The sequence below is a fragment of the Anastrepha obliqua genome, chromosome 2 (assembly GCF_027943255.1).
Source record: "Anastrepha obliqua isolate idAnaObli1 chromosome 2, idAnaObli1_1.0, whole genome shotgun sequence".
Classification (NCBI taxonomy): domain Eukaryota; kingdom Metazoa; phylum Arthropoda; class Insecta; order Diptera; family Tephritidae; genus Anastrepha; species Anastrepha obliqua.
The window spans coordinates 66,258,309-66,283,555 of record NC_072893.1 but is presented as its reverse complement, the minus strand read 5'-3'; the positions used below and the strand labels follow the sequence as shown (position 1 = coordinate 66,283,555).

Below are 25,247 nucleotides of genomic sequence, written 5' to 3'. Positions count from 1 at the left end.
ATATAATTGGCGTTTACACCCTTTTCGGGTATTTGGCCCAGCTCATCCTCCTAATTGTGGTGTACGTCTTGATCTTGAACGAACTGTGGATAGCTGTTAGATTTTTTATGTTATGGGAAGCTCCCTCATGGCAGAAATACACGCAGAGGTTTGCCATTGCCTGCCGAGAAGGATTACAGAGACTTTCTATCAATTCAATATGCGCATATGCGCATTTTCTCAATATCAATTAATCAAGCAATTTTTTTTCTCAGTAGCTACTTTTTCATTTAATCTGAATTTGCATTACAAAATGTTTTAAAAATCTTATACAGCGTAATTTTTTCTCTATATTTGTAAACCTTTTTTTTTCACCAAAAATACTTAACAATTTGTGATGTATCATGCAATAAAAATTTTTTTTTCGATAATAGGCCACCATTTGAATGATGAGTGAATATTTAGAATATCCTTAGATATCTTTAGATTATACAGCTGAGTTCAAAATAATAGCAGCGCGGCATATTGCAGAGTTTTAACTATTTTCATATTTTTTATAATTTGTTTTTATTGTTGTTGGAAAAATATGGTTCGTACTGTAATAAAAACCATATCAATGAGACTTTCAATTTATATACGAAATTATTAGAAAAACCAAAATTTTTAAAATTTCAACAAAGTTCAAAATTTTCATCGAAATTTCAAAATTTCTATCAAAACTTTCATAAAAAATTTTTAAACCTTTTAGTCATAAATTTCAGAAAAATTCTGGGTATGAAGTTCTGTAGGCCATTAAATTTTGGTATAACATTGTGGCAGCTTAAAGTGGCTAGGGATTCAGTTTGTTGCACTTCCTTCCATACAATAATTGGTCAATTTCTTTTTTTTTATATGGAGAAAATACACATAACCGCCAGCAAAAAAATTTCACAAATCACCAAAATTTAATGGCTAATAAACTCCATACTCCAAATTTTCCTCAAACTTTTTTCTGAACAAAATCTGCACCATAATTAAAAAGTTTATAAGTTTCAAGTATTATTTTTTTTTTCTTGTTCATCTTCTTCTATTTGTCTTTTTTTTTTTTAATTTGCACACGATTTGAAACTTTAATTTATACAGTTTTTATTGCAGTATTAACTATAATGTTTTATAAAAAAAGTTAAAGCAAAATGTTCAAAACTTTGCAATTTATCGCGCGCCTATTTTTTGGAGCCCATCTGTATATATTATCTGAAATCTTATCTAAACTCCGGCCATACGCTAACCTATTACATAAATATACATACAAAGAATGGTGTTATATAGTTTTTTACAATATTGATTATGTATAATATATATGTATGTGTATGTGTGTAGTATAATTTAAGTATGACGGTTACTAACAATATTTTTCTGTTTAAAATTTCACAATAATTACGATTTTATGCACATGCAAAAGTTATAGTACACAATTCAACTTAGTTGGTAGTTAATAATTTACATTTATGTATATCGCTTAGAACTAATACATACAAACTTACATAGTAAATTGCATAAATAATTACATACATCGAATCATCAAAATGAAATACATTTAAATTTATAAAAAAAAATGTGTTCGATCAACACAAATTAGTTTGCTTATACTTGCATTACATCACATTGGTAAATATTGCAATGGCATTCGCCGTTTTGTGCCACTGTACAACAGAAAACGCGCAGAGCAGAAAAATGAAAACAAAAAACTTGTATAAAAAACAAAACCAAGTTCGATTATTGATAAAGTGTGAAACATGGAAATACACGCAAATATTTGGGCGCGACAGCCAAGTTGCTGGGCGCACGAATTGATGCGTACTTTCGGCATTTAAAATGGAACGTGTGCAAAAACTCATACGAGGAAGACAAAACATACGCGTGTATGTACATATGTTTAAGGAAAGAATGGAGTGAGCTTTACGATGTTCAAATCATTTGGAAATTTTCCCAAATCATTTTGTGGTGGCGGGAATGCAAAACGGCGAATGACATCATACGAAATGCGTGCAGTTTTATAAAAACGTCTGTATTTAGGTAGGTATATATATGTATGTGTGTGTGTGTGTGTATGTGTGTACTTATGCACTACTAGCTTGTGAAACCTTAACTGCATATGCGCAGCAGCAGCAGCAACAGCAACAACAACAATAACACTACAACACTAGGTACTACGTACGAAATTAGCCTTAGACATAAAAAAAAAAATTTAATAAAAAAATAATGCGTTTTTAATTATCTTATATTACAGTTATGTATTTAATGTAAAATGATTAATTAATATAACAGCAGCAACAAAAACAATACAATAACAACAGCAACAATGGCCTATACTATAAATTACAAATACATTCAAGTGAACATCAATACATCGACGTTTTGCATATGCAGCAATACGTATGTATGCACATATATTTTTTGTATTATTAATTTTTTTTTATTTTTCCCCTTCTTTTACTCTTTTACTTTGTTTTCTTAAAATGTTCAAGCTTATCAGGCAACCTCGACTTGTGTGCGCGAATTCCGCGCCCCACCCAAACGCCCTCTCGTCTTTACTTGTACGAGTATTTGATGCGCGCCCATACTTTGGTAGCTTTCAAAATAATTTCCTGGTACTGGCTTATCAAATACAGTTCACAGAACTTTAGTTGCTTGAAAAAAATACATATATTTTATGCAAAAATTAATGTATAAAACATTTTTCTTTTAAATATTTTTTTCATACATATTTTTTCAATAAATTTTTGTATAAAATATTATTTTTTCATAAAATTTTTTCATAAAATATTATTTTTTAATAAAACTTTTTCATAAAATATATATTTTTTATCCTAGCGTGCACCCTAACTAGGATTCACATTGCGTAAAGGGCTTACTGAATTTGTTTTTAGAAAAGAAAAACAAATCAAGCACAGTTGGTACGCCTGAATCCTTTATTTAGAGCTACAAATGACAATACGTGGCCGCTCATGTCAGCCACAGCGTTGGTTAACTAATATATATGACTCACAGCTATAAGCCATTACATGGGCCCCAGGGTGTGCCTTAGAGATTTTCACTAGTGCTGAAAGTATTTAACGCCCGCTATGTAGGCGTGGCAGGACCCACTCACTAGCAATCTCTAGCCTGCTTTGCTAACTCCATTCGGCCGTTTTAGCGACCAAACTGTGCTCATGTTTTGAAACTCATGCGCTTTATCTCTATATTTCGACAACTTGCAGCTATGAAAATTCAGCGGTGCCTCCTACGGACATTTAGGGGTTCAGCGGGAACCACTAGCTTCTTCTAACCTGCTTTCCTAACTTCATTTACCAATTTAGCGACGCGCTTATACAAATATTTTAAATCTTAACCACTTCATCCCTATACTTCGTCGACTTTATAAAAGTTTAGCAATGCTGTCCATGAGGGTTCAACTGGCTTCATTCAACTTTTCCAGCTTACCACTCGAGCTCCATTTACCCACCTAGAGACGAGTTTCAAAGTAATATTTTGAAATTCAAGCGGTTCATCTAAATATTCCGTCAACTTTAACGTATAAATGTTCAGTAACGCTACCTATGAGGGTTCAGCTTGACATGCAACACTTTACCGGCTTGCCCCTCTAACTACATTTACCCATCTAGAGACGAGTCCTTACTAATATTTTCAAATTCAAGCGCTTCGTCTCTATATTGTTTCTCATTTAAGCTACGAAGCAGGGCCGGACCCACCAACCTTCTCTAGGCTGCCTCCCTAACTTCATTTACTAATTTCGCAAACAGCCTTTGGTAATATTTTCAATCTCAAGCGCTTCATCTCTATATTTTGCCAACTTTGGTCCATGAGAAATAAAGCAGCACACGCTACGAGGGTTCAGCTGGATGCATTAAATTTTTCTTGCTTACATCTCTAACTCCATTTATCCATCTAGAAACAACCATATACCAACATTTTGAAAATCAAGTGCATCATCTCTATATTTTCTCACATTAAAGTGAAGAGTTTCAGCTACTATAAGGGATCATCCGGCCCCATTAACCACCTCTAGTCGGTCGCTCTAACCCAATTTACTCATTTAGCGACGCGCTTTTGGCAATGTCTACAATCTCAAGCGGCTCATCTTTATATTCTACCAACTTTGAGCTATGAGAATTGAGCAGCACACACTAAGAGAGACTTACCAACCTCTTCTAGCTTGCCTTGCTAGCTGTATTCTATTTTTTTATCCTCCAGTCCTCTTCTGTCAATTTTATACTCAAGTACCGACCCCTATCTTTACCAACTTTCGCGCACACAGGCTCCGTATAAAACCAAAATTTGTGTGATAGTAGTTACCCGATGTTAAAGCTTTAGCGGCTATAGTCGAGTTTCAGCTTTCAAAACTGAATGAAATGTTGCTCATACAAAAAGTGAAATCCATTTACTTCCTAAGAATATTCTTTGGCGCACATTTCCCTGCACTAACTTCCGACCGAACTCTCTTCATTCGTGCCCTCGTCAAATTTCCGCAATACAAGTTATGATGTGTACTATTTAGCTATTTAAAAATGTTCTATTTTTGTTCTTTTCAGTGGTCTTTATGTTACTAAGCGTTAATTTGTTGATACATATCTTTGTTATTGTTGTTTTTTTTATTTTCTATTTTTTTACTTTACTTAACTTTGTTTATTGGTATATGTAGGTAATTTGTACGAGTGCTCTTCGGAAAAAGCTCGCCCCTTTCAATGACAGCTTTTGCTTTGCCCGCTTCACTACCCTTGAAATGGTACTAAAAAAGCTTTTAAAAAATTCACTAAAAAATTGTTCACTAATTTCTTGCTCAATTGCCAACTTTCCTCTATTTATTTATTTTTTGTTTGTTTTATTTTTTTTGTACACGTTATACACAGGTCACACAGGTGGTACGTACATATTTACTTGTGGAGGAAATTTAAGGGTTTATGTTCTAACTTTGGCTTTCATTTGACTCTCGGGAAATGCTGACCACAGGCGGAACAGTAGTGATTGTTCTTTGTTCGCGTCCCGATTGGTACGCCAACCGGTTGGTAACCACCAATAGGTCGACTGTTCCGCTTCAGCTGTTGCTGTTGTTGTTGTTGTATACATATTTGTAGCTGCTGTATCTTCGAGCGTGTTTGTTGTTGCTGCTGGCACACTATCATCACTAAGCTGATCAATTCGTATAATTTTACTATTTCGGCGACTATGACTAACAAAATTGTTGTTATTGCTAATTATATTGTTGTTATTAACATTCTCACTAACGCTACTAATATCACTTAAAGTACTACTACTGCTAACACTACTACTACTGTGACTATTTTGTGTACTATCACTACTATTACTACTAATACTACCAAATGAAGAACTTCCAGAAAATTCCTCTGGTGTAGTTGCTATTGTTGTGGTTGTTGCTGCTGTTGCTTCGGTTTCGGCTTCGGCTTCGTCTTTGGCTTCGTCTTCCACTGCCGGTGGAATGGCACCAAAGCCAAATAAAGGCATAATCCGCGACCAAAGTGTCCCACCGGTTGCCTCTGTGCTTGCCGCCGTGGCCTCGGTCTCGGTCTCGAAATAAGGTTGTGCACTTGTTGTTGTCGCAAGCTCAATGATCTCACCAAGCGCAGCCGCAGTTTTAATGTTTTCCACAGTTGTGGCCTCTGTTAGCGTACTGCCACTTTCCATTTTAGTTGCTGTCTGTGCTTGTGGTGCGGCTGTTGTGGTCCCGCCAGCTCCTGTTGTTGTTTGTAGACCCTCGTCTTCGTTGCCACCAGTCACGGACACGGACACCTTGTCCAGCATTTTGTCTTCAGCTGTTATTGCGGCTAGCTGAGTTTTTGTCGCTGCATCAACATCACGCCTCTCCTCAACCTCACCCTCACCGGCCGTTTCCGCGCGACTCACATTCTGTTCATTCTCCACTACATTTGCAGATTTTTTCAAATCCAATTTTGGTTCAATTGCAGTTGGCAGCGTAGAAGTCGCTGTTGCTATTGATGCTGTTGTCTTTATAGTTGGCATTTTCGTCGCGGCCAACTGTCGATTGCCCTTCACCAATTCATTAATCATTCGCAATTCTTGTTGGATATTTATTACACTCGTTGCTGCCGCTGCCTCCGCCGTCTTACTGCGTGTTGGCGATTCCTTATTGTTGTTATTCTTATTGTTGTCATTATTGGTGTCGCTGTTAATACCGCTGCTGGCAGCAACGACATTCACTAAATCGCCGTTGCCACTCCTCGGCACATCACTCACGATGTCGGTGCTTGACGTCGCTGTCTCCTCTCCGGCAATTATGTTTGCGGCTTGAGGGGCAACTGAGTTGACTGCGGCCGATACTTGTTTACCTGCTGCCACTTGGATTGGTGTGACGGCAGCGACGGGAGTACTGCGCAACCGGTTCGTGTTTGGTGTGGTTGTTAAAATTGTTTTTGCAGTAGTGGTTGCGACTATTTTCGATGGCAATGCGGCTGCATTGGGTAACGGTTGTGTTGTTGTATCTGCACGTGTTGTTGTTTCTACCGATTTTTCGCTCACTTCGAGTGCTTGTTTCGTCGTCGTAGTTGTTGTTGTTGTTGTTTCATCTGTTTCGTTTACAATTGTTTTGGTTGTTTCGGTTGTTGTTGTGCTGTCGCCAGCTGTTGTTGTTTCCTCGTTGAGTGTAGTTGCTGTTATTGGCGCCAAATCTTCAACCGGTTCTACTTTCGATTTCTGAAACTCCAATTGCTGCTGCTTCGAAATTGCTTCCAGTAAGGAGGTGCCCTCCGGCGCATTGGCGAACTCAGCATTCTCCTCGACCACCGTCGTGTCGTCGATTTGAAAGCTTGTGGTGCCTTCAGCTTCTGTAGTCGTCGTGAAGCTCAGCTCCTGCGCATCGGTATTGGTTGCGGCTTCAGCCGAATTATGCTGCATCACGCTGCGTGGGCGTTCATCTTTTGTGGCCGGCGGCGGTGTTTTCGTGGCATAACCAGCAGCATCTGCTCTAAATGTCGATGTAGACGTTGTTGTTGTTGTAATGTATGGAGCAACACTGCTCAAGGGCAAGAGCGCATCGGCGCGTAAAAATTGTGCAAAACTGTTTTGTTGCTGTTGTGCAGCTGCTACCAAATCTCCATCCTTGGCGCGCATTGCGCCTTCATTGCTTGTGTGGTTGCTGTTGTTCGAATGGGCAATTACCGTTGTAACCAGCTGTACACTACTATCGTCCTTGAAAAGTGATATGCGGTGCGGTTCAAGGTCACCACCAACAGCACTACCACCAACACCACCACCACTACTTCTCACCGTTGTTGCCGATATGCCTGAGCTAGCGGCCGACAATATAATCGCATCGATGTCACCGACTGCAAAGGCCGATATGTTGCTACTAGCCGCATGCAAATCGCTCACTCTGTGGCTGTTGGTGCTGTTCGCATTGGTAAAGCGATTATTGTTGTCGGCTGTGTTGGCGTTAGCCGTTGTGGTGTTGGCGCTACTGATGCCGCTGCTTGTCGCGGAATGCCTTTGAAAAAAACCCTGCACCGCATCTAAAAGCTGTGTGGTATTGAAAAATGGTGTGCCTGCATAATTGTCATTGCTAGCAACTCCGCCAATGCGATCGCCTTCAGACATATTCGCTGGCAGCATTTCATTTAATGGGCGAGCACCTCCACTCCCTTCCACCGCGCCACTACTAACATCCGCTTCGTAATCATTTGTTGGATACTTTTGTTGAAACAGATTAAATTTCAGCGGTTCATCGCGTGCAGGCGGCTGCTGTGCATTCCCCGACCCAGCAGCTGAGCCGGCGTTGAAAGACTGTGCCGACTCATACATCACCGCTGGTTCGCCTTCACCATATCCCAATCCATACTCCTCGTCCTCATAATCAAATTCGTATGCATTGTCGCTGCTTGCTGTACCCTCATTGCCCACAAACAAGCCCAGCACTTGCTGCGTCAGCAAATCACTCTGATTGATGTTCACGGTTGGTATGCAGCGCGACTGGAAGAGCTGATGGCCGGGCGGGCAATCACGAAACGGCAGCGAAAATATCGATTTCGGCGTGACTTTGCGCGATTTCTCCAACTGCTTTTGCTCGGGCGGCAGCATCAGCCACGCTTGCCAGGCAAGATTTTCAGCGGTGCCCTCGATGGGTTTCGAGGTAATCGGTAACGCTTCGACGACGAATGACCACCGCGGTGGCAAAAGTGCTACCGGCAGTAGCGGCTGAAGTGGTGGTGGCAGCGCACAGGCGAGCACTAAAACTTGCAAGACGGCCAAACAAAAACGACGCATTGTTGTTGCTGTTCGATTTGTTTTTGTATGTGGCATTGTGATCAGTTGACCGGCTGGTATCGATGTGGTCGTTGAATTTGTTATTATTTTCGTATGTTGTTGCATTGTTGCTCTTGACTTAGATCTGTTACATGTAGGTGTTTCTAATGATACTTTTGACGTCGCTGCTATTCTTGTAATCATGGCATGTGATTGCGATCAGCGTTTTGTACGAGTATTGCGATATCGCTAAGGCCTCACTCTGCTGCTTTTGTAACTCATTTAAACGTATCAAATATTGCTGCAGTGTTACTATGGCGTGAGTTGAATTGTTGGTGGTTACTTATGTATTATTCGTTGTTGTTGCTGCTTGAAGTTGCTTGATCTGCAAATATAAGAGGAAATAATTGTCTTCAATTAGCATTCTTTTCGAAAGTTTTTTCAGTTTGAAAAGTTGAATTAATTGCTTTAATATAATTTTAGTAGAATAAAAGATATTTGAATTTAATGGTTGATTAAAGGCGGGCTTGCGTTCTTGTATAATCAACACTTATATGGTGGCAACAGGTAAGTGAGTGGAATGATTTTAATTATTGGCATTGTACAATTCGATTTATTGACTTCAATATTCAGTACAGAAATTCTCTACCAAATATGTTAATAATAAGCAGCATAGAAATAATTGAGCTTGGATATCGAGCAATTGCTTTATAGATTTCATATAGAATGTATACATATATCCAAAGTGATAGAAGAAAATATTTATCACATCATAGTGATAATCAGAAATCAGGTCAACTATTCTGATAGATTTTCTTAGTGTCAGAATACCTGTACAGTTTGCAGTGGGTAACAATGTGGCAGCTTTGAGAAAAAGTGATGCATGGTAACGATTTTTAGTGGACAAAAATTGAAGGCATGAACTTCAACGAACTTTGAATTCAGTAGAACGCCAGCCCATGCCAAAATCGATCATTTGCGCGCTAAGTTCGGTAATCGTGCCGCAGGTGCAATTTAACACTGCAAGACTTTTTCTGGTGCGGCGCCATGAAATACCGATATTGTGGGGTCCTACTTCCACTCTTCACGAAACACCTAATCCCAGGTACGCATCATCATAGCTAGCTTAGAATGCACAGTACCTCCACAACACGTTTCGCCATAAACACGCAGGTAAAGCGGGTTTAACCAAAAACGCCACTGCGAAAGAACTGTCCTAGTAGTGTTACACCTATCAAATGCTTTCCATACAGTCAACCATACCATGCTACTAGATGAGGAGTACCGCATAGTAGTGTCCTTTCATCCTCGCTTTTCTACTTCTACATATATTTCAAAGCTTCGCAACCATCAGAAGGGGTTTCATGGGTGTCCTGTGCTGACGATTGTTCGATAGTGGCGCCCGGCGATGACATTGAGAATCTGTTTTCCAAAGTGGGAATTTATCTCGCCAGTCTTTCTTGGGGCAAAAGCAAAGAAATCTTGCTGACGATATTTAAAACTATTCGCCTGTCAGTTGCGAGATGCCTTGTGACGACTCCTCTGCAACATCTCCACAACAAGGCATTCAAGATCCCGGTTAAGAAGCATAATAAGATGCTCAACAAGTAGTTCCTGCTGAGGTTCCGCCGCAGAAATCACCTCCCAGGCTGAGTTAGGAGACATGTTTTCGACAGCGCTAACGATATCGGACACTTTACAGACAAATATTAAACAAAATTCATCGGAAGCCTCTTACCGCCTTCCTAAACTAGCGACCCCTGAATGACATCATAGAAGTTCACCCATTACTCGTCGCAGACGAAGATCTTCAAATGCATCGTGAGGTCCGCCTAACTTTGGCTCCATTCCGTTCATGATGTTCTTACAGGTTAAACTCCTACTTACAGGTATCCATAATGAACCTCGGCATACTCAATATATGTCTAGTATGTGCAGGCACACCGCACTCACCTTACACATCTCTCCACCTGGACCTAACCCGTCGAAAACACACATTTCAAAAATTTAACGAACCATTTGTGAGATAGTGCCAAAAACCGTTACCATTATTCAAGATGGCCCTCCAACAGTCGAGCTTTTATGCACTAATTTCTCTCTTGCTGATATCTTCAAAAGAATGTAGCTGCTGCTCAACTAGGTTATGCTGCATAAACCGAAAAAGTGGTAGTCCGAAGTAGTGTAAGCCATGCTGGGCATGGGATAAAGCATCCCACTTCAGTGCTTTAAAGTATAAGCAAAAGGGCAGTAAGGTAAATCTTGATTACATAGAAAAAAGTAGGCGCCGGCTGGTTGCTTTCAAATATTTTAATGTTGATGGTTTGCTTATCATCGTTGCTAATAAGCTGGCCGCCACTGTATTTAGCTGAAACTATATACAAATGTACATTCAACGAAAAACATATTTGATACTTTTCCATTTCATTTATTTATATTTTTGTTTTGACGCATTTCATCAGACATAGACCAAGAGCCACGGCGGCTGCATAAGTCATAAAAAAAGCCATGAAAAGAAAAGTTTTCATCATCGACGTCAACAGTTGTCAGTGAGTGAGAGAAATGAGTTGTTGCTTGTTCTTCAAGTAAATAAAATAGAATAAAACCAAACTACTTAACAGTGCTTTTGTTTGGTTTTACTTTTTTTTATATCTGAGTTGTTATTGCTATACACGCATACATATGTACATACTTATGTGCGTACTCTGTTTTATTGTTTCATTTGTTTTCTGTGCTTTCGAGGCTTTGTAGAAGGAACTATCTTTTATATTATGTTTCATAACACCTTCACCACATTAGGGTGCATTACTTTTTATTCGAAAAAATTGGCACTGTTTTTAAATCGAAAGACTTCAACCAAAATATTGCAGAAAAATATTTAGACTCTCGTGAGTGGGACCGAATTAAAAGTACCTCTTAAAATTAAAAATTTTTTTTTTTGATTCTGCTGATACAATTTTTAAGCATTTTGTAGCTGATTTTTAAGCATAAATTATTCTAATATCTGAGCTGATTGTTCGGAAATAAATATTTTTAAAAACTAGTTTGTCGACTTTTTTACAAGTAGGAAAATACTTGAATCCAATAAGTGTAGCTCACGTAAATAGCTCAATATTTTTATTTTTCCGAAATTTTTGGACGAAAGTCTTATATAAAATATTTTATATAATTTCGGTGGAAAATCCGTTTTTTTTTTGTGTGACGCCCTAATATGCATACATACAAGCACATGCACAGATATATGTGAATACATGCGTATTAATTCACATTGAAAGCTCTGTTGTCGCTTGTCATATAATCGTGCAACACACTTGTTGCACCACATTTTGGAGTTCTTAGTTAAAAGTGCTGCTATGTAAGTATATACCTATGTATACATACATACATATACTTTAGAGCTCATTGATATATGTAACCCATACATACAAATATAAGCATACACCTGTGTTCACAATTACAGCAGACTGGCATTTTCAAAATTTGTTACTACTTTTTACTTATTTTATTTAAATATAGTTTAGATTGCAAAAAAAATATATAACTTGAAGTTTCGAACTTTGTACAAAATTAAAGAAAAATCAATGAATTTTGGAAAAACTTTAAATTATTAATCAGAATTCTTAAGAAAATATTGGGTATTCAGTTCTATAGCCCATTGAATTTTATTACAAGAAGGTGCAAGTGTGAAGTGTCTCAAAAATTGTGGAGATTTTTTGGAAGTTTTTTATATAAAAAATATCTTGCAATCATTCGTTATATGGTTTTTCTTCCATAGCATCGTCAAGAAAAAACTTTAGAAAAAATCTACGCAAATCTTTAGAGCAAATCTTCACTTTAAACCGGCACTTTATTATACCAAAATTCACATATGGGCTATAAAACTGTGCACCAAAGTTTTTTTATTTAAAAAATATAAAATAAAATAAAATAAAAAATATATAACCAAGCAAAACCTTGCAATATATCGCGCTGCTATTATTGTGAACACAGTTGTATATCTCCATAAGTAAACGTACGCACTCCACATGAGGCTCTTAATCTTACTGCAATGCCAGAATTCCAAATTTAGAATTCTGGGAATGTCAAAGTCACATCTTTAACGACTGTCATCTGTCCTTCACTTCCCTTTTCCATACCTCAAACAGCTATTATGGCTCAATTATGCAAGCCAGTTCTGCATAAACTTAATGTTGTTGAACTTGCTGTTCATATAACGGTCTGCTAGCATACATATTAATATGTGGATGTAGTAAATATGTAAATATGTATGCATGTAAATGCGCACAATTGTGTATGTTATGCAATTTGTGAGCTGTCAAATAAAGAAAGTGGCAAGTGTCGGAATGAACGAACGAACGCACAGACAAAAGAAATTTGTTCGCTGAAACAGTTTTTAAAAAAATATAAAAAACTTAGTTACTCGCAGCAGCTGTGCTTTAAATCCAAAAGGCTAAATATATTTCAACTGCTTTATAAATCGAAAATGCGCATGCAAATGACATTTTTAAAGTATTTCGATTAGATTTCAATAAAACTGGTAATATTTAAATTTTTTATACTTTAGCTATATAATTTTTTTTTTATATTATAAACATTTTTTTTTTTGTAATATTCCATAAGTTTTTTCTTCGTCAAATATGCACGCATATCAGTTAATGCACAATAAACAAAAAAATACGAGGTGTGACTTTAAAATAAGTAAACTGACGCTGGTAGAGAAAAAGTATACATGTCTCAAATACCAGCAACCGCACGGTGTTTATGGGGAAGCCTTCTCTTTCATAAACAGCATCTCGAGTTTCTGTGAATAATTCAGCAGAGTCATAGTATTCGTTTTTAAAAGTGTTTTCCTTTCGAAATGAAACGTCTTAAGCGTCGATGGACGAGCGAGAATGGAGAGTAAAATTTCAAGGCCAGGCAACGTTTTGGGGATTTACGATCCGCGAGAGAGAAAAAAGATATAACGTAGAGGAAAAGGAGAGAGAGAGCTATCTCTACCCTATATATATCTTATCTATTTTTCCTGAGTTTTTTTTTTTGCGTTTTTTTCTGCCTACTTTTTGGCGCTTATTTCCGTTTCCTGGCTAGTGCTTGTGCGTACTATAAGGTGCTATCCATTCCGTCGTCGGATTTATTGGCATTGCCTTGCGATAATTTGTGCCGTTGCTGCGGTCCTGGAATCGCTGCGTTTGTGTGGGTGATAAACGCTCTGAGTAGTGCGCGTTGTTGCCTCGGTTTGTGTCTAGCGTTTACCTACACCAATCGACCCTTCTCCGTTTTTTGTCAATTTTGTGTATTTGTATTCTCTGTAAATGTTGTGCGTTTATTTAGATATACATTCTTTTTCTCTCTCTCTCTCTCTCTTTCATTCTCTCTCGGGTCTCTCCCTCTTTCTTTGTCTCCGTTGAAATTTTCACTTCTGCTATATGTACTATTTTTTTTTGCGTTAAATTTTTTGTTTTTTCGTTTTTAATTTTTTCTTTCAGCGTATAAATGGAAAGTTTACAAAGCTATGCACCAGCTCATTCAGCATTGTATGCCCAGCGGTGTCTAGCCAAGTTCAGCTCCCTAATGTTAGATCATCCAACTTATTATTCAAATATTACACCATGAAAGGAATTGAAAGATTTATTTAAGTCCATCTTGGAGAAGCTGTTAGAGGAGACTTAAAGCACTCTTTCGTTTCGCGTAGAATGCTGTAGTTATAGAGGCGTGACACATTTTGAGGCTAATAATAAGTAAATGACTATGAAATATGAAAATAAATGGTTTTCTAGCGGCAGCCTAATTATTTATTAGCCACACCACGTACGTACTTACATACCTATATTTACAAATATTTTCATAAAGTGGTATCTGTCGATGATTAAAACAATGATGTGCCACTCGACGCGTTATTTATTAATATACCAATTCAATTCAGTCAAAAAACTTCGATATTTTAATTAAGTTGTGTGCTGTAGTTGCATACTTACGTACGTACGTACATATATGTATTAATACGCAGATATCGAAAATATCATCTAGCGAAGAATGTTTTCCAATTCTAATGGCTGATGCAAAAATGTTTAATTAAAACTGCAGCTGCAGTAGCCGATTTGCAATGCCATTCATTTTTAATTCAATAAAAGTGCACATATACACACACATATATACATACATGTATAAGCATATATTCTCATGTGTTTGCACTGGTATGCCCAAGTGTGTGTGGGCACGAGTAATCGAACGCGGAGGCGATCATTAGCACCAGCAAATAAATCGAAATGTTACCACGCGGACAATAATCAAGTTAGGCAGTCGGACATTGAGGCGAACAGTCAGTCAATCTGTCAGCCAGCCAGACGGTGTGCAGAAGCTTTACATCAAAGTATCCGTTAGTCAGTTAGTCAAGTGGCTACAAATTTTAGTGTGCCAGCAAAGCAAATTAAAAAAAAAATGTAAACCAGTCAGTCAGTCAGTCAGTCAATTATGCATTTTACCCCTTCATGCATTCACTTAAGCATTTAATCATTCTTTGTCAATTTAATTGAAATGACATTAGCGTTATTAAACCGCAGCAATAGCGCTGCCACAAACTAGCCAAGCCGCAACCACAACAGAGCAGCAGCACTAACACCAGCACTGGCATATCTATAGCTTACAAAATTCGCAAATAAAAGTCACCAAAAGTTGCACATATACACACACACATACACAGCGGTATTAGCTGCCACACCTATTGACCGCCACAGCTTTAGCAATCATCTACCGATGGCAAGCACATCAACGCCAAATACCACAATCAAAAAGTTTTGTGCAAAACCGCATTTGCTAAGCCAAAGCCACTGTATGCACACACACACAAATGTACATACATACATTCAAACAAATACATACATACATCTGTTCGGTAAGATGCTCAACACGCTCAACACATTCATTTAGAGAATCGGTCAGGTGAGAGAGCGTCCAGCTTGCTTATTTGTCTGTCCGTTGATCCGTTTCATGCAGCCAACTTTTCGCGTTTGATGTCAGTCATCAGTCAGTTAGTCAGTTGGTCAGCCATATATACAACGCAGGTTTTCTCAAACTTTTTTCACTTTGGTAGCCTTTTGCAAAAACAAAACGAAATTAATTTGAGTGCTTACAAAAAACGAGCTTTGAAAATTTTGTGCTCATAAAAATGCAACTGTTTTAATGCACTTTTCGTTATTCTCTTCAAGTTTATGAGAAATTTTGTTAACTTTACCCTAATTCGTGTGACGCTGAAAGCTTTCTCACTAGATTTTTTAAGACGATCTTGCCTTGTTTTTTGCATAAGAAGAGTAACATATTGATAAGGACCCCACATAAGTTTTGGCTATATATATACAAATACTTTTATTTTTATTAATTTTAATATAAATTTCTCTTTGCAAATTAATTAATTTTTTTTATTAAAAACCTTTTAGATCCAACTTTAAAACTTTATGCAAAATTTTAAAAAATTCATCAAATGTTCATTTAAATTTCTTTTTAATCAAAATTTTCACAACATTTTTGGGTATGCATTTTTTTAGCCTACTTAATTCTAGACAATAGCATGCTAGTTTGAAGTGGCTTGACATTCTCATTGATTTTTAATGCATTTTTTTTTGCATGTGTAGCGCATTCTCTCCATATGAAAATAATACGCAATGACTTATAATGAACCATAATTTATAAAAAAAAAATTTCATTTAAGCAAAAAAGAAAAAAATAATATATAATGCATAAAATAAAACAAAATAAGTGGTTAAATATTGTCAATATGTCGGCCTTTCATTATTTTTTATTTACTTTACTCTTAAGCCCAGAACTCTTCTTGGCCCACTTCATGGTAATTCATTTTCAAAGTGCTGTCTTCACTGATGCCTAGCAGCACTTGCGCTCTCAATAGGTTTATTTTACGTGCCACACGAACACGGCTCTACCATCCAAATGTATAGATGATTTAAGTCAAACTTCATTCACGTTTCTACAATAGTTGTGACTATTCCGGGTGTTTTAATGCTTTCCACACTCTACACTTTGGACCTTTGTGCTCTTCCATACAGTCATCAATGAAATGTGATTTAGACGGGATCTTGTTGTTGTAGAAGCATAGACATTCGTCATATATCTTTTCGGAATGCTGCTGAAGTGACAGTTCGTGGCCGGATATAAATCCGGGTCCTTCCGGTAAGGTAGAAGTGTATTTTTTAAATTTTTGCTTTTGCCTAGAAGTCCGTGCTGTGAAACTTAGGTCTATTTTATAATAAATTAAGTATTTTTGTAATACAAATAGGCCTGTACTGTAGTATTTTTTTTTTTTTTTTTTGAAATTTCGTGCAACTACCTTTAATTAAATTCACTAAGAACGATCTGTAATGCATAAATGGAAAATGAAAAAGCCTATTGGAGGGCCTGGATAATAATAAGGCATATCAATATTTAATGATGAAAAGAGAAAGGTCGTGAGACCCTGAGGGCACAATCCTTTACTTTATATAAGGGGTTTTACAATAAGGTTTTCCCAAAAAGAACGAGTCGATGTTGATAGGCTGTGGCGCCTTACGAACCCCATGGCGGCTATTTAAAAGATGTCACATTCTATACTTCGTCCTTTAAAAAGAATTTCGGACCCGCAGCGTGTTTTGTTCCTTTCCTTTTAATAACAAAGTACGAGTATATAAAATATATATTTATGTTTATTCACTAATTTAAGTCTGATTTATATAATTATATATTAATACATTTATTACCTCTTTTGTGTCTTTCCAGGTGAGCTGAAGCTTATTGAAAATTCCTATCAAAGTCGTGTTTAAGCATTACAAAATCTGTAAGTCGACTTATTTAAATCTAATAATAATATATCTTTTTATTTACAACACTGGATGGAATCGGGAGTCAGAGCAAGCGTTTTCTCTAAATCAGACAATTAGTATATTTCTTAAAAATTTCAGAGTGCTACTAAGGTTTTCCAGATAGAAATATCTGCGCTCCTGCAGGTATATAAAATGCTTAGGGAGAGAGGGGGATTTCAACATTTTTTCCTATAGTCCAGCCGAGTTCAGCCGGCTCTGATGACGCCATGGTGCGGATGCAAACTAGTCAACTCCTGCAAGGCAGGAGATGAAATCTCTTGGGTGCGAAGGTAACATTTCTCTGATTCTTCTGAGCTTGTCCGAAAGGGAACCGAATCGGTTTCAGAGACCTCCTACTTTGTCATGGGCATCCCTCTGACTGTTGTTAAATGGGAATCGCAGAACTTATGTCTCAGGAAAGCGCAGAAAAGATGAAGGATCATTTCTTCATGTGCTATTTCGAAAACGCTTTGGTCTCAGTGCAATAGACGGAGGGCTAAGAAATTACTGAGGACTCCACGCCATTCAATTTCATAACTCGTAGCTGTGTTTGCCGATCATTGGACGATGGACACACACGCGGAAAAGCTATGTTTACCATTTAATCGCCATTGCAGAAGCTGTGGCGACCTTTCAGACAAGAAAACTGTTGAGCACTTTTCCTGTAAATATCCGGGTTTGGCAGCTGGCGGATTAAGGTCACTCGGCGCTCCATTCTTCGACAGCCTTAAGCTGTACTCTAAGCTAGATCCCATCAATCTTCTCCATTGGTTGGCTGTAGATATCTGCTTTTTGGAGGTCTCAAAACGGCGGCGCTGTAGTGCTACTTGACGAATGCCAGAGTGGTAGTTCAACCGTTTCAACCACCTGCAGCTATAAAGCTAAGTAGCTCTCAGATATGGCTATCAGCCGTCTGTTGAATTTGCTCTATACCAACGCAGTATTTTCACTTTCGCAAGTTCCAGCCAGTGACAAGTACTGGGTTCAAAGGCTATTTTTACTTCCTTCCTATCTTGAGTTTGTTTTTAATAGCCTTATAATGGAGTATTCCTATTGTCAACTGCCTGCTTTATGGTTAAATGAATTTGTTGTGTTTAGCAACTACCGACCACATACATATACATACATGTGTATGTATTAAAAAATAATAATCATAAAAAATATCTTATAACTACCATATAGGTCCTCCATTTGTGAAACAACATCAAGACGCACACTACAAATAGGAGGCGGAGCTCGGCCAAATACCCAGAAAGGGTATAAGCGCCAATTATATATTTATTTTCTTAGATAGTTTTAACAAAGAAATAGTGCTTCCCATATTCTAGCTGATATCTTTCATATTGACATTGACTTTTCTTGTAATCTTCATTAACAAAAAATTTGTTTAATGCTTTAATACATTAGCTTCAAGCCCACCCAAAATAAAAAATCTCATAAACTGATTACAGAAGACCGTGAAATAAAATAAAGTAATCGCTTTAGATAGCAGAGCCATATTCAGTCAGTAGCATCTTGGAGCACGCTACACAATAAAAGCTAAGTTCATATGTTCGTAACCACATATGAGCACACAAAAGCGTACAATGACCGATAAAGAATGGGAAAACAATGATTATAATTGGCCACGGATTAGTCACAGTAGTGAGGTGACACGGTAGTGAGGTAGGTGCGTACCAGTATATATCTATTTGTATGTGGTAATGAAAAAAGTACCAACAACTACATATATATATAATATATATAATTACAAAGTAAATAATTATACATAATTTTTGTAAGTTTCATGCGGAGCTGGTGTAAATGTCAGCTGAGTGCCGCCAGACAGCGCGTGGCGGTCGAATAGCCCACCAAGCTGGCATTTACTTGCAACTCATCCGGTGGCAATGTAGGCGTTTGGGCTTCAATTTCCAAAATTTTCAACTATTAGAAAACTTATTAGATGCGAATGTAATTTAATATTAATTAAATGGCAAGCGGAATTTCGTCAAGTTCAGGTCCAAAGGTCCAAATTTCGAATATCTGGTTGCATAAATGGGACCAAAATAAGCTAAGGCATCGTATATCAGTGAAATTTAAGGTACATATATATGCCCATACATACTATATACATATTGGGATGGCTAAAAAAAAATAAAGGATTTCTTGATGACCTGGCATAGGGCAATATAAAAAATTGTTTGAGTTAATTATTTTTTTTTTTTATAAATCATAGAGTACCATTGCTGGACATCTTTAAAGAGAAAGTAAAAAAAGGAGATTAAATAATGACCAAATTTGCAGAAGAGTGAATATTTTCCTTGGAATTCAATGGCATTTTTCAAAGCGTTGTTGCCACATATTAAATTTAAAAAATGATTTTTTTTTTGTTTTGCCATATATTTTATGAATACCTTAAAGAAAAAAATATATTTTTTCTTACATATGCATGCCTACTAGGTGGCGCAAAATTAATCACCATATCGGAAGTTTTATAATTTTAGCAAATGACGGCGCACGTCTACGACAGCTGCAGTGTATAAACAGAAGAGAAGAAAGATCAAACCAAAGATTTCTATCACTCAAAATCACTTTTTTTATTTAGTAAAAAAGTTAATCAAAACCAAAATTTAATGATCTAATGGAGGGTGTGGAGAGGACCCACTTGTGCCTGAAATATCATTGTAATACCACCAGTTAGGACTCAAGTTCCGCCTCTTATTACAAATGTGATAAAACCACTTCATCGCTCTAATAAACGATAAAATATTGTGGATGGCTGCTGATTCCAAGTCTGCTAGACATTCAAAGAAGTAATAGATTTGGCAGCGATATTGCATTCTGGAAAGAGCGGAGCAGTGGCAGAGGAAATATCTAACCGTATTCACCTCCGCCTCGTTCCTGCAGCTGCGACAGAGGTAAATTGACGTGTCCCTAAGGTTAAGGGGCCTAGTTCTGTGCTCATTTTTTCTAGGCCGAATCTGTCTAGTTATCTCACAAGTGGGCTCAGCGGTCCATCTAATATTGGCTTGTGTAATGCAGACCGACCTAATCCAAAGCTTGCTTGAGGATAAAGAGATGCCCACATATTGGGCAGAATTGACGGATTTAAGATGATTTCCACTCCTAGCCTGGTCGTCCGCGATCCCATTTTCAGGGATATATCTGTGTCTAGGAACTAAGACAACGTGCGTGATACAACCTATCATTGAACTAATTATAGTATTATTTTTGTAAAAACTACAACCATAGCAATGGTATCATTGAACTCTAACAGCTCCGAATTTAAATTTGAAATTCATAGAATGGCAGCATCATTGAATCCTCTCGTAATGTCAAAACGTAACTAAAGTATTTACTAGCGTGGAAATAATATAAAGGGACCATTTCTAAATAAAATATGTGTGTATGTATGTATGTAAATTGTAAGTAATTTTTTTATTTGCCTTCCGTTCACACACAACATTAATACGAGAGACCTACATATATTTACTATAGAAGAAGAGTTTAGCCCTCATATAGGCTTTTTTCCATTCAGGTTCAAGTTGTGCTTCCAAAATGTGTAAAGCTCTAGAAAATGTTAATCAGGGTATTTATATTGATATATAACAATTTTTTCTAACGCTATACAGGCAGAAAATCTGGACACTAAAACTAACCAATCGAAAAATTCGACGGTGATCTAACAAAATTTTAGCTGCTTTGCCTCAGGACGCCAACTGCATACGTCTGCTTGTTTAAGTGAAGGCTTCCTATGAACATGAAACAAGAGAACTGATTAAATTTCTTTGTAAAGACAACTTTTATCTACGTACCGTCATTATGTCCACAATTTCGAGAGGATTTCACGCAACTCTGAACATTTTTGGATGAATTTTCACCGCAAGGGGCCCATCGATTTTCTCTGCTCTTCAAGTCCAATAGCAAAATACAATTTTCAATCGCTATACTTTATTTAAGCACACTTTGATTGATTACATTGTGTCTGAATGGGATTACAAGCCCAGTATGAAAATTTGCTAGTAAGTAAGGGGCATTCCCCTAACCATCAATACATAAATGTCTGTTTGAATAGGCCATCAGGCGATAATTCCGTGCATGCAAGATAGTTTAGAAATCAAGTAAAGAAAATAGTAGCAGCAAAAACGAGAATCTCACAAGTTCATTTCATAAATAAATTCTCAAAAAATGCCGCACAGTGGCCCCAAACGTTTCATTTTACACGAAAATGTCCAATACTGTCTAGCAGATGAAACTCGTTTGTTTGCAATTTCTATTTTAAATTGATTTTTCCGGCCCATTAATATTAAATTGAATACTGGAAATATCTGAAACACTGTCATTGTTGTCGGATGTACGTTGCTTTGAAAAATATTTTACAAATAATCTTCCTTTGAAAATCTTAACCTTGGGAATTAATTACTTTGGTCGCTTTGAAGTGAGATTAAAGTGCGCATGTTAGATTTGCTTTTGTGATTTATTTAAATGTGTTCATTTGAAAATATGTATGTGGACATGAAAAATCGCTGCTATTTGAGCAAGTCTGTGGAGCTCCAATGGGTACATACATGCATATGTATGTATATACATATGTACTTGTATGAGGGTACATATGAAATTAATAAATACTTTTTGTATATGAATGTACTTTCGGTGCTTCGGAAAATTTCATTTGAAATGATAAGCACACATTTGTATGTATGTACGAGTTTTAGAAGGAATCAGTCAAGACAGCTATGTATCGAATGGAGTGTATCGATTTGTAGTGTTGAAAAAAGTGTTAGTTTCACATCAATAAAATTTTGATTTTTTGATTGAACAGATATGTGGCATGTAGATACCTATGAAATGAGTCGATGCAAACAAATGATAATCGGAAGGCGCCCAGTCTGGTGAGTAAGCCGCATGCACCAGCGGTTCCCAATCGTACGTCTCCATCAATTCCCGAATCGCTCTTGTTCGATGTGGCGGTGCATTGTCATCAAGAAAAATTACTTTGTGACACCGATCGGCATATTCTGGGCATTTTCGGTGGATAGCGCTGTTCAAATCGGCCAATTGTCGTTGGTAGCGTGCACCGTCAACTGTTTCACCTGCTTTTAATAGCTCGTACCAAATCATACCCCGCTGATCCCAAAAAACACACAGCATTGCATTGCGGCCGAAGCGATTTGGTTTAGCCGTTGTTTTTGGCTTGTGGCCGGGCGGAGATCATACGACCGTTTATGCCTGGGATTGGAGAAATACACGCATTTTTCATCACCCGTAACGATTCGATGCAAAAAAGACTTCCCTTTGAACCGGAAGAGTAGCATTTCACAAGTGGTTTTTCGGTTCTCTTGCTACCTTTCAGTCAGTTCATGCGGCAGCCACCTTCCGACCTTTAAAATCATGTCCACGTCTTCTAAACGTTTGGAAATGGTTTTTGGCTCACTCCCAACTGCTCTGCCATCATTTCTTGCGTTTGACTATCATCTTCATCCAACAATGCTTGCAATTCGGCGCCCTAAAACTTTTTCGGTGCCCGGCCACGGTCCTGGTTCTCCACGCTAAAATCACCACTTCGGAATTTTTCAAACCACTTGAAGCACTGTGCTCTGCTTAGAGCATGCCCACCATATGCTTCTATAAGCATTTGATGAGCTTGAGAAGCGTTTTTTTTTTTTTCAATTGATAACAGAAAATCAACGATGTCCGCAAATCGTAGTTTGAAGGCAGGAAATTCAACATTTTTAAGAGCGACAAAAATGCATTGTTGTATTAAACGTAACAAACAATGAACTGAATATTGTTGACAGATGACAGACGAAAAAAACAAGACATTTGGAAGATTTAAAAATACTTCTAGCGACATCTATGGGCTAATAGCTGAAAGCCCCATTTTTGTAAAAGAAAATCCTTTAAAGAGTGGATAAGGTTAATTCGGTGAAGATAGGCATACTTAAAAAAATCTCGGCGATACAGACCTAAGTAGAGTAAGGTTAATTCGGGGAAAATAAATATTTTAAAATTAAGATACAGATAGTGTTAGTGAATTCATGTTAGTGTAGTCACTATTTTAGTAATATTTTTAGAATTTGTATTGCGAAACATTAAAAATTCAGCGAGGCAGTTGAGTGACAGTGAATCTCCGGAGACGCTTCGAAAAAAAGTTGTTACATTTTATACATCAGGACTCGCAACAGAATCATCTGAAGTAAAAAACAAAAGTAAATTACATTTGTTATAGGCGATGTTTCTCGAGTTATCCCCGACAAGATATTTTCTTTTTTTAATTTTTTAATTTTCCGCAGCCTTGGAAGCCAAAAATTTATATTGGTATTACTGGTGAGTTATTTATTTATTAAGCCAACGAATATAATAGATTCTAACAAGCACAAGCTAACTGGACACACTTAAAGGTTAATACAGGGTTTGATTGAAAAGCAATGAGCCTTATATTTTTTAAGCAGTTTTATTAAATCTTTTGGCTTATACAATCAATATTCTTCAAAATAGGACCCTTGAGCGTCAATGCACCGCTGGTAACGGTCCTTCCACTGCAGGAAACATTTTTAAACTCATCCGACGGAATCGCGTTCAATTCGGCTGTCACAGTTTTTTGGATCGCCTCGATTGAGTCGAAACGCCTCCCTTTTAGCTTTCTTTTCAGGCGCGGGAACAAGAATAAGTCCGGAGGGGACAGGTCTGGGCTGTAGGGAGGATGGGGAAGCACCGGAAACCCCATCTTCCCCCGGTTCACATCTTCGTCTGTTTGCGTCGTCGAAGGCCTTCCAGATCGCTGTTCGTCTTCGACGTCCTCCTGGCCTTCCTTGATCGACTTGTGTCACCGTTTTACCTGGGCACTAGACAGAGATTGGTCCCCGTAAACCTCTTTGAGTAGCCCAATGGTTTCGGTACTCCTTTTGTGTAGCTTTACGCAAAATTTGATCGAGTTACGTTGCTCCAACGATCGCTGCAATTTCGCCACTGCAAAATTCTAACACACTTTTAAAACAGCTTTCACGCGCGGAGCGATGTTGACTGCACCGCTGTTGCCAGCGAACTGGGACCGGTTTCTAGTGAAAGGGGAAGATCCAACGATCATTTTCCCCCACCAGCCGATTCGGTTGATCGCTTGTCAGACGCTCCACGCGGGAAGGCTCATTACTTTTCAATCAAACCCTGTAGGTATTAAAAAAGAAAGGAAAATAAGACAAAGATAGGATTATTCTCCTGATCTGCAATGATTTTAAGTTGATCAACAAGCAATGCGCTTCATATGAAGGGGTAGGATCCAAAAAGCGTAAGTCGCGCAACGCGAAATGGAAAAATATAGGGTTATCTAATAAGAGGTGTTATTTTGATATTCAAAGATATGCCCTATGTCCTCGATAGCCTCACGAATTCCATCTTTGAAGTCTTGCATCGACCCTGGGCTGTTGGCGTAGACCTTTTTATTTCACGTGGCCCCGTTATATATATTTTTTTTATTATACATTTTTATAAAAAGAAAAAAGTTATATAAAAAAAATTAAATAAATAAAAATTCATATATGATCTAAACTTTCAAATACTTTACACTGCTATTATTGTGCACACATGTATACATATCTACTTGTGCACATAATTTCACTTTTTCTCACTTAGCCAAACAAAAGTTTATTGTGCAAGTCACATTACAAGCAAATATATGTATATATTTAGAATACACCTTTCATTTATGGGAATTTTTTAAGAAAACTTGCCATAACACAATTTTTCTTAACCAGGCCTCAAGTCCAATAAATAAAATCGTACCATGACATGGAAATAGAAAATCAAAGAAACGAGAGCCGCAAGTAACACAACAAAACAAAAGGGTACAACATACACATACGCACACACACATGCATACATCACTGCTTATACTTGGTGCGCTTTTATGATTTACATATGTACTTGATGTGCAGTTAGAGGAGTGGGTGCGACCAGTGAAGAGAACGAGAATAGGTGAAAAGGCCAGCCAATGTAAAAAGTGCAGAAGCTAAAAATACGGGTTTGTACTTTTTTTATTATTAGTATTAGCAAGTTGAACATGTGTTAGAAAGTCAGAATGTGGTAAATAAATACAACAACGCATTGATACCTACAAAGTTATAGCAGCAAGTACGTTCTATAAGTACCCGTACAACACAACAACAATGCAGTACGTGAAATAACAATGCAGTGTTT

At 37.4% G+C, this 25,247-nt stretch overlaps 1 protein-coding gene across 1 annotated transcript in view; it reads right to left on the bottom strand.

The window, feature by feature from the left end:
• Nucleotides 1-2,831: 2,831 nt before the first annotated feature.
• The window catches only part of LOC129237153 (protein folded gastrulation), a 122,994-nt gene continuing 100,578 nt past the window's right edge, over nucleotides 2,832-25,247 (bottom strand). The window contains exon 3 of the mRNA XM_054871651.1: nucleotides 2,832-8,617. Coding sequence (XP_054727626.1) covers nucleotides 4,918-8,436 — 3,519 coding nt within the window. The 5' untranslated portion in view covers nucleotides 8,437-8,617 and the 3' untranslated portion in view covers nucleotides 2,832-4,917. The remainder of the gene's footprint in view (nucleotides 8,618-25,247) is intronic.